At 40.3% G+C, this 13,005-nt stretch overlaps 1 protein-coding gene across 16 annotated transcripts in view; it reads left to right on the forward strand.

The window, feature by feature from the left end:
• TSC1 (TSC complex subunit 1) overlaps positions 1–13,005 on the forward strand; it is a 61,516-nt gene that overhangs the window by 21,050 nt on the left and 27,461 nt on the right. For all 16 annotated transcript variants that reach the window (XM_064291264.1, XM_064291266.1, XM_064291265.1 and 13 more), the window contains 5 exons: positions 409–512; positions 1,545–1,697; positions 3,698–3,842; positions 5,267–5,421; positions 5,988–6,061. In XM_064291264.1, the coding sequence (XP_064147334.1) occupies positions 409–512; positions 1,545–1,697; positions 3,698–3,842; positions 5,267–5,421; positions 5,988–6,061 (631 nt within the window). The remainder of the gene's footprint in view (positions 1–408; positions 513–1,544; positions 1,698–3,697; positions 3,843–5,266; positions 5,422–5,987; positions 6,062–13,005) is intronic.

A 13,005-nucleotide genomic window follows, 5' to 3' on the forward strand; every position in this document is an offset into this window, starting at 1 on the left:
GGACACGAGAGACGTGTGTGCAAGCGCGAGCGCCAGAGGGAAAACATAACGAGTAGGAAAAGGTTTGAAAGGATGCTTACGCAAACTTAATTTATCTCTGAAGAGCGAGTTGGGAGGCGAGTTGTGAGGGGGATTTTATATATTATGTAGTCTGCCTTTGAACAGTAGACGTGGATTTTTTTTTTGTATGATTTTATGAATATTTAGGCAAATAAGTTTAGAATTATTCTATTGTTAGAATAGATACAAATAAATTTAAGATGGCAGAAATACAATGCTACGTATAACTTTGGGTAGCGTATGATGACACATTTTCTGAATTTTGTGACAGATTATTTGAGGTGAATTTAGAATGTTAGAAGAAATAGCTATTATAAACTATTATAAACTACCCTTCTCTTTATTTAGACCGAGGTCCTATGCTTGTAAACACCTTGGTGGATTATTACCTGGAAACCAATTCTCAGCCAGCATTGCACATCCTGACTACGTTGCAAGAGCCACATGATAAGGTAACTGTTGAAACGTAAGAGTATAGTATAGTACTGAGCATTTCTGAGAGTGGTGTAACAGTGTCTGTACAGATTCACAGTACACTTTATCCAGAGTGAATTCCTTCAATTTCTTTATTCCACAGATAACATTGTTCTCAGATTATAACTACATATAAAGATAATTTGCAGGACCCATGTTTCCTGAAAAGTTTACAAAATAAAACATACTTCAGAGGCTTCTTTAGATCTTGTTGTTTAAAGAAATTCTGTAATTCTAATACTATAATTGTACAGTGACAATTTGACTCATAAGGTACCCGTCTTTAAACTCTTGTTTTGAATGGGATTTTTGCGCTTTTTTCAATACAGGAAAATCTGTGAGCGTAGGTAACTAGTGAGGCTAGTCAGTCTTGTTTCCCAGCACCAGGCACTTGGAGGGCTCCTTTGTTTTGTTTTGCTTTTGTGGTTTTGTTTGTTTGCGTGGTTTGTAAACAGCTAACAAAACTTGCAGACTTTGGTAAGTTTTGAGTTTATACATGAGGCTTACCTCACTAGGATTTGAAGATCTTGTATTTTTTTTTTTTTACTCTGGGCTGGATTTTAACTTACACTACCACCTGATTTATATTTGGAGCCAAACTATGTAGGCTGGGCTACTGTAGCAATAAGTGGCTGCTTCAGCACTTACTGCTACAGCTGATCCGCTCCCAGCTTCAGCAAGGTACCCTGGCTTGACACCAATGGTTATTGTAAGAAGTGGACTATTTGTACTTCAGAAAGAGGGGTCATAATAAGGCATTTCCACTCCTTTAGCACACCTGTATTATGGGGGATCTTTTTTCAGGAATTGCAAACTGGCCGTCTCTCAGGCCAAATGTGTGTTTTCTTTGCTAATATGGTTTAAAAAATCTTGTATTTGATCTCTTTACCTGCTTGGCCCTTGCCTTATATCAAAGGGAAGATTTGGGAGACGGATTGTATCTTTGCTGCCTTAATTTGTGTTAACTTCATATATTCGTCTGAGGATTTCTTGTTCTTTTCCATGTTCAGCACCTCTTAGACAAGATTAACGAACACGTGGGCAAAGCCACCACTCGTTTATCCACCCTCTCTCTCCTGGGGCATGTGATACGACTACAGCCATCGTGGAAGCACAAGCTCTCTCAAGCACCTCTTTTGCCTTCTTTACTAAAATGTCTCAAGGTAGGATGTTTGCAAAGATCTAAATGAAGTTACTTTATGGATATAGTTTCTGAAATTTTGAGCAACTTAAAGCACTCAAGTTGGATTTTAACTTCAGAGTTTAAAAAAAACTTCTAGGCATTTGGTTTGTCTCAAAGGTAGTGTGATCCAGAGTTGGTACTTGATAAATGAGTTCTCTTATTTCACTCTGACTATTTAATGTGTCTTTTGTCTAAGCAAATACAGTAAAATTTAAGTCAGATTGGTTCAAAAATTACATTATTCCAAACTTCTTCTGTGTCATCTCTTCTAGTCTTTCCTCAGATAAAAACACAGTGCTTTCTCTTTTAGGAACCCACATTTCTTATTTTTCTTTTAGCTAATAGGTATGGTGGATTTGTAGAAGAATGGTTTAAAGGCTCTTTTAACCATTTAGGGACATGTTCTGGCTGCAGCTATAGTTAAGGGTTTGTTAATAGTAGGTCTAATGAATTGCTGTCTACTTTTTTTGCTCTAAATTTAGTGCATTTTTCTACATAGGGAGTCATAACCTAAATAGAACTTTATGGTTTTAGCTTTGACAATGGTTTGCTGAAATATACAGGGCTATTTTCTTAATCTGTTTTAGTTCCTGGACTTGCTTCCTATCTATAAAATAAGAAAATGTGGTTAGTATTAACTCCCTGTACCTCACAGAGACACGAAAATATCCAGTAGTATTTGTTGCAGGATGGCCATACCTTTGGATTCATCTGATACAGCTCTGTGCAAAATGATTTTTGTCTCTGCCAACAAGGGGTAACCTTGTTTTATTCTCCCTAGAGGTGGGTCCCAAGGTGTCACATTGTCAGGGTATCATAAAAATGTTCATTTAATGATAAGGAAAAAGGAACAACTTAATTTTTTTTTTTTTTTTGATTTAAATTGAGACTAGTATCCAGTTCTGAGGCATAGTATGTAGTTTAGATTGCAGAGTACTATCTCTTCCAAAAGGGTAAGTCTTAAAAATAAGTCATGGGCTATTAAGTCTTCAGTTAGAATTTTATGATAAACTGAACTGGAGTTAGTTCTGTTTTGCTGGAACTCACTATTTATGTGGTAATATATTCTCCTTTCTCCTGCCAATATATTACCTTCTTTATACCAGATACGCCTGCTGTAACAAAAGGCTTGGTGCTTGGTATAAAATCTAAATGTATTTACTACTTCATTTCCATACTCACAGATTCCTCTTATAATAGGGATAATGGCTGTCTTACCCTGCACTGGTAGCCTTTTGATTAATATCTTGTTTCTTAAATCTGAGTTTCAGTTGCTTGGCAAACATTCATGATTTAATTATGGGTCAGGTGAGCTGCTGTAGCTAGTCTGAGTTGATTCATTATCCATTGGGTATTAAGTGTCTTCAATTAGCCTGAAGTTATTTGATGACCCAGTAGGCATGGTCAGAGATCACCATATCATCTCTCATTTGCTAATCTCTAAATACTGCTCTAAAGGTGAGCCATTAAGTAGACTTGTTAATGCTGTATTAATTTTTTCTTAATTTATTTATTTGTTGTTATAGCCCTTTAAAAAATAGTGAATTATTTGTCAGTGTGTAGTGATTTTTTTAAATTGACTTAACAAGAAATAAATATTTTAGCATTTGGATAAATGAAGGAAAACAGAACAACATTCTTTTGTTAAAAAGCAGAACATCTTGATGTTATAAATAGAGCATCCCAAGACTTTAGGACTTGTGAGTCCCCAAGTCAAGTTTAAACTCATCTCCTGGTTGAGTTTGTATAGGTGTATAAATGGTCCTCATGGACTCCTTAAAGTAGAGCTAGTCTTCAGTAATTTTCCTGTTCGGTCTGTTTCAATGTTGTCCCCTCAAAATCCTTAGGGATAGGGAAATGAGTATGTGAATGAACTTCTAATTTGTGGTTCCCTCATTATTTAGAACCTCTTCATTTACCACATAGTGTTGGTCCTGTGTCTGACAGGTCTTTCTTCTTGCTTGAATTTTTTTTCTACAGACTGACACCGATGTAGTAGTCCTCACAACGGGAGTTTTAGTGTTGATAACCATGCTACCAATGATTCCACAGTCCGGGAAACAGCACCTTCATGACTTCTTTGATATTTTTGGCCGTCTTTCATCCTGGTGCCTGAAGAAACCAGGTAAAGTTCTCCCTATATACCTGTCAGACCCTAACAGGTGAATGTTTTCATTATTGATTCATAGGTAGTACACTGTAAGGGAAGGACATATAGAATTTTATAGCTGAAATGGGTGGTTTTCACTGTTTAGATGAGGAAATGTCTTGGGTGCTTCCATCGTAGGCATGTATAAGAAGCATGAGTATTGAGATACCTTGTTTATTCTGGTTACTTAAAAGGATTAGTTGTCAGAGAGAAATCCAGTGATAGGTTGTAAACTTTTTTGATTTTCAGTAGTTAAACTAAAAAACAACTTTAATCTAGATTGTAACTCTGTAGGCTGAACCTGCTCCACTGGCCTGTTGTGACAGAACGCAAACTTCCGGTACTGAGAGCCTATTCATCTTATATGTAGAAGGAAGAGGGAAAACACAGATGTCCTAATTAGCATTCTAGTTTCAAATGCTGTGGGTTTTTTTTTTTTTCTGTGTCAGCAGGTAACACAGCTCTATCAGTGTGACTCAAAAGCTATAAAAAAAAAAAAAAAAAAATTTTTTTTTTTTTTTTTTAAAGCATGTGAAATTCGTAATCTTTTGGTAATCCCAGCATGAGATATCCATATTGAAAGAGTGAAATGTGTCAGACCTGTGAAACAGAATACTATGGCTTCCTATACAGGATTAAATTACCAAGCACAGGATGCACATGATGCCAGCTTATTTAGTAGGATCTTTTTTGGGAAAAGGGAGTTGTCTGTCTGTTACTGTGGAGGAGCTTTATGTATATTAAAGACATGGGGTTTTCCATAGACCTGGATAAGGCTAGATTAACTAAATTTTTATTTTCTCCCACTCAGTAGTGGTATATAGCTCTTTAAGTTAATTTCTAGATAATAGTCTTCACTCTCGCTTTAAATTTTCATAGCCAAGACTACTTACTGATTTCTGAAGGCTCTTTCTCACACATTCATTCCACAATTGTTTAAATGCCCATTATGCACAAGTGCCAGGCACAGAGGATACAGAGGTGAGTAAGACAGTCCCTCAAGAAACTCATGCTTAATTGGGCATTGGAGATATGGAATTACAAATTTTAGGGAGAGGAACTATATTATAAAGGTAGTTCAATATTGTAAGAATGTTTGGGATCATTTTGGGGGGAGGACTGGAGAGGAAGGCAGAGATTAGATTACTAAGAACATTTACAGGTCACACTAAGTAGATTGGATTTTATCCAAAGGTCATAGGGAGCCATTGATGGATTTTAAATAGCGGTGTCTGGTATGTTCAGATTTGCATTTTAGAAAAACCACTGACTTGCTATCTTTGGAGAGGAGGAGGAGTAGATAAGAGGTCATGCTGGCAGCTGTGTGTTTGTGTCTGTTTTGCACATACCAATCTTGTGTCCAACTAAGAGTCTTCTCTAAACAATTTCCTTTTTTTTAGGCCATGTGACAGAAATCTATCTTGTCCATCTCCATGCCAGTGTTTATGCTCTCTTTCATCGCCTTTATGGAATGTACCCTTGCAACTTTGTCTCCTTTCTACGTTCTCACTACAGTATGAAGGAAAACTTGGAGACTTTTGAAGAAGTGATCAAGGTAAATTAAAACTGCCCATTTATTTGATAGCATACTGTTTAGATAGGCTGCATTTATAACCTTTTGGATTAAGTGGTAGACAGGAAAATTTTGAAAGCTATTCAACCTTTTTTTTATGGTCATATCTTTATTTGAGATGTAATTCACATACCTTAAAGTTCACCCATTTAAACTACAATTCAGTGGTTTTTAGTGTAGTCACAAAATTATACTGAAACCAATTTTATAGAACATTTTCATCACTCCAAAAAGAAATTCTGTACCTATTAGCTGTCACTCCTCATTTCCCCCTCCTTTTTCCTACCCCTCAGCTGTAGGCAACAGCTAATCTATTTTCTGTTTCTGTCAATTTGCCTGTTCTGGATATTTCATACAAACGGTATCACACTGTATGTGGTCTTTTGTGAATGGCACCTTTCGCTTAACATGTGTAATGATTCCAAGATTCATCCATATTGTAGCATGTGTCAGTACTTTGTTGCTTTTTATTACCAAATAATATTCCATTGTATATATATACCACAGAAATTCAGCTGTTCATAATTTGTCAACCCTAACCCTTCTAGCCAATGATGGAGCATGTGCGAATTCATCCGGAATTAGTGACTGGATCCAAGGACCATGAACTGGACCCTCGAAGGTATAGTAACGAGATTAGTTTCCCTTGTGGTTATCTTAATATTTACCTCTAGTTTTCTAAGTTTAAACCAATCTTTTATTTCTTGATACTGCCTTGATTTCTTCTCCATATGAAAGTTCTGTTATATTATTTAGTCCTTCTTCTGTTTTAGTGTTATCATCTTTTACATAATGACGTCTATATTTCCCTATTTTCAGTATTTTAGCCTTGATTTATTTTTGTGACTTCCCTATCTGGGTTGATATCTGCTTGTTCTGTCCTATGTTCTAGCCTTGGATTGTTATCTGATGTTATTGATTTTCTAACCAGAGGACTCCCTTTGGTGTTTCTTTTCATTTTGGTTTGGTTTTTATAAATTCTCTACATTTTGGTTTATCTGGAAATGCCCTAATTTCACCATCATATTTGAGAGACAGTTTTGCTGGATATATAATTCTTGGCTGGCAATTTTTTTTCCTTCAAGGCTTTATATATGTCATCCCGTTGCCTTCTTGCCTCCATGATTTCTGCTGAGTAGTCTGAACTTAGTCTTATCGGCTCTCCTTTGCACATGACTTTTTGTTTATCCCTAAACCCCCCAAAAAAAACCAAACCCACAGCCTTCGAGTCGATTCCGACTCAAAGCCACTCTGTAGGACAGATTAGAACTGCCCCATAGAGTTTCCAAGGAGCGCCTGGTGGATTCAAACTGCCAACCTCTTGGTTAGCAGCCATAGCACTTAACCCCTACACCACCAGGGTTTCCTGTTTATCCCTAGCCGCTCTTAAAATTCTCTCTTTCTCTTTAGTTTTGGCAAGTTTGATTATAACATGTCTTGATGACTTTCTCTTGGGATCTACCCTGTGTGGGGTTTGATGAGCTTCTTGGATAGATATCTTCTTGTCTTTCATGGTATCAGGGAAGTTTGCCAACAAATCTTCAACAATTCTCTCTGTATTTTCTGTTATCCCCCTGTTCTGGTACTCCAATCACTCGTAGGTTATTCCTCTTGATAGAGTCCCACATAAGTCTTAGGGTTTCTTCATTTTTTAAAGTTCTTTTCTCTGATTTTTCCTCAAATAAATTGGTGTCAAGTGCTTTATCTTGAACCTCTCTAATTCTGACTTCCATTGCCTCAATTCTGCTCCTTTGACTTTCTATCGAGTTGTCTCATTCTGAAATTTTATTGTTAATCTTCTGGATTTCTGTTTGCCGTCTCTCTATGGATTCTTTCATCCTGTTAAATTTGTCGTTATACTCTTGTATAACCTTCTTAAGTTCCTCTGTTGGTTCCTTGGCTTGGTCTGTGTTTTGCTTGATATCCTTCCTGATCTCTTGGAGAGATCTGTACATTAATCTTTTGAATTCTACCTGTGGTAACTCCAAGACTTTATCTTCCTCTGAAAGGTTTCTTGGTTCTTTGTTTTGGTTGTTTGCTGAAGCCATCATGGTCTGCCTCTTTATGCAATTTGGTATTGACTGTTGTGTCTGAGCCATCAATAAGTTGTTATATTTATTTATTTTATGTTTGCCTACTGTGTCCTAGCTTCTTGTTTTGTTTTGATTTGCCTAAATAGGCTGGTTCTGTGAGCTACTTTAATAACTGGCGTCTTTGAAGCTCTCACGTCTTGTTACCAGGTGGTTAGAGGTGTAGTAGGTATGTGAGCCCAAGAGTCCGTTTACTTTTCTTGTGTGGATTCAGCTCAGGTGTCCAGGTCATTGGTCACCAAGTGTGTGGTGCAGGCTCTCACCCACAGTCGTAGACAGGCAGGGCTACGCAGGGGTGATTGGAGTAGGTACAGGTATCTGGCTGCAGTAGGGGGTTATGTGCTGAGCAAGGTGTAGGGGGCTGACAGCTGCCCCTGAGGGCCTGGGTGGAAGGCGTGTCCCTATTTCCTAGAGCGCATAAGTGGGTGGGTTTTGCAGCTGGACTTTGGGCATCTAGTGCTCTTGACTGTAAGGATTGGGAGGCACCACATATTCTCTGACCCCTGTTGGAGGTGGCTAGGTGGAGTGGGTAAAGCCACTAGTCCTTAGGGGCCTGACGTGGATAGGTGAGGACCCTGCCAATGGGCAGGGTAGTGTCACATGTCACGAATCTGCCACTCTGCCTTAGCAGTTGCAGTTGAAAATAGGCTTCACGTATATACCCTGTTGTACTGTGCTAATGAGGACCTGTGCAGTTGAAATGGGCCCACACAGTTCTAAGCAGGGGTGAAAGGCATTCAAAGTCTGTGGACCACTTATGCCTGTGCCTGGGCAAAGGGCCTGTGCCTGCCCTGAGTTCCCAGCTTAGGGAGCTGGCAGATGATTTTTTCCTGTTTGTTAATTTGTTCCGTCTCCAAAGGCAGGAGAATGGCTTGGGGTGTATGATGGGTTCCACTTCTGGCACAGAGGGCACGGCAATCACTGAAGCTGGACCTGGACCAGAGCAGAGTGGGGAGGGGATAGGCAAATGGGAGCGGTACCTCCCAGAGCAGAGAAGGGTTTTCTTAATTCTGCATGGTAGGTCAGATGCCTGCACTTAACTTTTGAAGATTCGGCACCACTTCTCCCTGGTTCTGGAGGCTTGAGCAGACTCTCCACTGCTCTGTCTCTCCTGGTGTGGAGAACACCCCGAGCACTACTGCTTGCCTCAGCCCGTGTGTGCCAGCCCACCCAGCCTGCAGGGTGCCGGCCAGGTCAAGTCTGGCAAATCCTTGCTGCTTCCAAAGCATTTCTCCCTCTCCCTGCCACTCAGTCTAACTCTTCAGCATTGTCTTTGATGTTCAGGGCTCCTAGATTGTCATATATTATTGATTCCTTTGTTTTTTTCGGGTCTTTGTTGTGAGAGGGACCATAGGAAGTGTCTGACTACTGTACCATCTTGGCCCCATCTCTAGTGATACAGAATTTTAAAGAATCTCTTGAGAGATAGAAAATGTAATCTAGGAGATGTCCCTATTAAGGTATTATTGGGAAACACAGATTTTCTTCTACCTATAGGATCATTCCATTTTGAAGTACTTACACAACTTCGTATGAGTTTAAAACTTATCCTTAACAGTTGGATGGAAAACTAAAAACTGTTTAACAGAGAAATGGACTTTTCAGTGCAAGTGCTTGCCCCACAGAACCCCAGGAAAGCTTACATCTTGTAGGTACCAGTTACAGGCAGTCCCTGGGGTTACAAACGAGATCCATTCCTCAGTGTGCCTTTAAGTCATATTTTTAGGTAAGTTGGACTGGGTGCATCGGTTCTTATTTAGACTTAGCTTAAGAATAGAGCCCTGATGGCGCAGTAGTCAGGATCTCGGGTGCTAACCAAAAGGTCTGCAGTTTGAATCCACCGGCGCTTCTTGGAAACCCTATGAGGTAGTTCTTTTTGTCCTATAGGATCACTGTGAGTCGGAATTGATGTGATGGCAACTGTGGTTTTTTTTTTTGTTGTTTAGTGCAAGAAAAGAGCCCTGGTGGTGCAGTGGCTAAGAGTTCAGCTGTTAGCCAAAAGGTCAGCAGTTCAAGTCCACCAGCTGCTCCTTGGAAACGCCATGGGGCATGTTCTATTCTGTCCTATAGTGTTGCTATGAGTTGGAGTTGACTTAGCGGCAACAGGTTGGTTATGGTTAGTGCAGGAAAAGGCTCAAAGCCTTTTCATTGGTTTAAAAGCTGCATGTGCAGCAAGTAAAGGTGATTGGGATGAAGAATCTGTTGTGAGTAAGGGTTGGTTCAATCATTTCAAAGTGGGCAAGTTTATGTAAATTTAAAGGGCCAGTATGACTTGTCTCTATGTCAGACGTTTGTAACCTGAGGACTTACTGTATTGTGCAAGGCAGGAGGTGAAGCGTGTGGTTGAAAACAAGTAGATTGTAGGAGGTCTGTATATCGAGTGGTTGGACTCCCTAGGTCCCTTTCTTCATCCTGCATAGTACCATTCTCAGTGAGGCCCCTGTCAAAGTTCCCTGGTATATTCTCTGGAGAAACTGAATCTGGAGAGGCTCCTCATTTGAAGATACCAGGTATGGTGGAGGGTAGAGCTGAGGTTGAGACTGGAAAGGAGGAAATTAAATGAAATTTTACATACTGAGCTATGAGAAGCTCAGCTCCCTCCCCCTACTTTCTTCTGGCCCCTGCCAGGCTTATGCTCCCTAGGCAGAGGATTAAACGTTTTTTTGGAGAAACTGACTCACAGATACTGACATTTGGTGATCCCCCACAAAAAAACTGGCTCACTACCTGATCCGCCTATAGTGAATCTCATCTCTCCACAAACCCTGCATCTTCCATGTAGAGTCAGCTTAGAGTAATTTATTATGAAATATATTATATATAGAAAAGTATGTAAAATGTATATATAAAGTTTAATAATAACATGTCAACACCCATGCAGCCACCACCCAGCTTAAGAAAGAGGACATTACCCATACCTTAGAAGACCTCTGTATAACCCTCCCCAATTGTAGCCATCTTTTCCCTCTTGTCCCCTGTTCCACCTACGAGGCAACTATAATTCTTGTTTTTGTGTTAATCATTCCTTTGCTTTTCTTTAAAGGAGCCCTGGTAGTGGTTAAGTGCTTAGCTGCTAACCAAAAGGTCTGCGGTTCAAACTCGCCAGCCGTTTTGTGGGAGAAAGATGTGGCAGTCTGCTTCCCTAAGGATTACAACCTTGGGAACCCTCTGGGGCAGTTCTACTCTGTCCTGTGGGTCACTATGAGGCAGAATCGACTTGAAGGCAACCAGTTTGGTTTTTTTGTTTGTTTTTTGTTTTGATTTTCTTTATAGTTTTACCACACGTATTGGTTTATTTTGAAAAGCTGATTAGGAAGCCAAGCCTGGCTGAGGAAAGGCCAGTCTTGTCACTACTAGATGAAGGCTCCCAGATGACAAAGGGATGAACATAGTGTCTGAGTCTTGGTCTGACTTCACCTTCTTTGAGTGTTTATAAGAGCCCTTTCTGGGGAATTCAGTGGGCAAGGCCATGACTGAATCCTGGTAAACAAAGCTTACCCCAGTCAGAACATCTGGCAAGGCCTATAGCAAGGGCCAGGTGCTGGCAGTGCTGCCGAAATATGGTCAGAGGAGGCAACAGTTCTATGTTTTCTGCTTCTAAGCTCACTCTGGCCTGCATCCAGCTCTCAGGAATAGGTCAAAGCAGAATACTTCTGTGGAATGAAATGAATGTCCTCAGGTGATCAGGTGAAAGAAGGGAGAGTAGGAACTTTATCAGCATGTGATCAAGACAAGCTAGATACAGACAAGATCTAAGCCAGGATCACCTGGACACTCTGTCCTCTGGCTAAAAAGATAGCAGGAATCTTGATGATGGCCTACAGTATATTTGTCTCTTGACATCTCTGTTCTGACATGGACTGATTGTCTTCTATGTCTACTTACACAGCTGTCATCTTATTCTCCTGGTGCTTCACTTTGCCCTTCTCCTGTGTTGTTATTAGGTGCCCTCAAGCCAGTTCCAACTCATAGTGACCCTGTGTACAACAGAACAAAACACTGCCCTGTCCTGTGCTAGGCTCACAATTGTTTATGATTGAGCCCATTGTTGCAGCCACTGTGTCAGTCCACCTCATTGAGGGTCTTCCTCTTTTTAGCTGACCCTCTACTTTACCAAGCTTGATGTCCTTCTCCGGGGACTGGTCCCTCCTGATAACATGTCCAAAGTATGTAAGATGAAGTCTTGCCATTCTTGCTTCTAAGGAGCATTCTGGCTGTACTTCTTCCAAGACAAATTTGTTCGTTCTTTTGGCTGTCCATGCTATATTCATTATTCTTCGCCAACACGATAACTCAAAGGCGTCAATTCTTCTTTGATGTTGTTAGGTGCTGTTGAGTCAGTTTTGACTCATAGCAACCTTATGTGCAACAGAACAAAACACTGCCGAGTCTTGGCCATCCTCACAGTCGTTGTTGTGCTTGAGCCCGTTGTTGCAGCCACTGTGTCAATCCATCTTGTTGAGGGTCTCCCTCTTTTTCGTTGGCCCAATGCTTAAGCAAGCATGATATCCCTCTCCAGGGACTGATCCCTTCTGATATCATGTCCGAAGTATGTGAGACATAGTCTTACCATCGTTGCTTCCAGGGAGCATTCTGGTTGTACTTCTTCCAGGACAGATTTGTTTGTTCTTTTGGCAGTCCATGGTAGAGTCAGTATTCTTCACCAACACCAGAATTATTCTTTGGTCTTCCTTATTCATTGTCCAGCTTTCGCATGCATATGAAGTGATCGAAAATACCATGGCTTGGATCAGGTACACCTTAATCCTCAAAGTGACATCTTTGCCTTGTAACACTTCAACATGAATTGTGTCCCCCAAAAATGTGTGTCAACTTGGCTAGTCCATGATTCCCAGTATTGTGTGATTGTTCACCATTTTGTTATCTGATGTGATTTTCCTGTGTTGTAAATCCTAGCTCTAGGATGTTAATAAGGTGGGATTAGCAGTAGTTAATGAGACAAGATGCAATTGATGAGCTTAAGTTGTGTCTTAAGTCAATCTCTTTTGAGATATAAAAGAAGTGAGCAGAGAGACATGGGGACCTCATACAACCAAGAAAACAAGAGCCAGGAGAGTAGTGTGTCCATGGATCCTGGATCCCTGCACTGAGAAGCTCCTTGACCGGGGAGGATTGATGACAAGGACATTCCCCCAGAGTGAACAGAGAGAGAAAGCCTTCCCCTGGAGCTGGCACCCTGAATTTGGACTTCCAGACTCCTAGACTGTGAGAGAATAAATTTCTCTTTGTTACAGCCATCCACTTGTGGTATTTCTGTTATACCAGCACTAGATGCCTAAGACACACTTTAAAGAGGTCTTTCGCAGCAGATACACCCGATGCACCACATCGTTTCATTTCTTGACTGCTGCTTCCATTGGCATTGATTGTGGACCCAAGTAAAATGAGATCCTTGACAACTTCAGTGTTTTTCTGTTTATCATGATGTTGCTTATTGGTCCAGTTGTGAGGATTT

Source organism: Loxodonta africana, chromosome 9 (genome assembly GCF_030014295.1).
Source record: "Loxodonta africana isolate mLoxAfr1 chromosome 9, mLoxAfr1.hap2, whole genome shotgun sequence".
Lineage (NCBI taxonomy): Eukaryota > Metazoa > Chordata > Mammalia > Proboscidea > Elephantidae > Loxodonta > Loxodonta africana.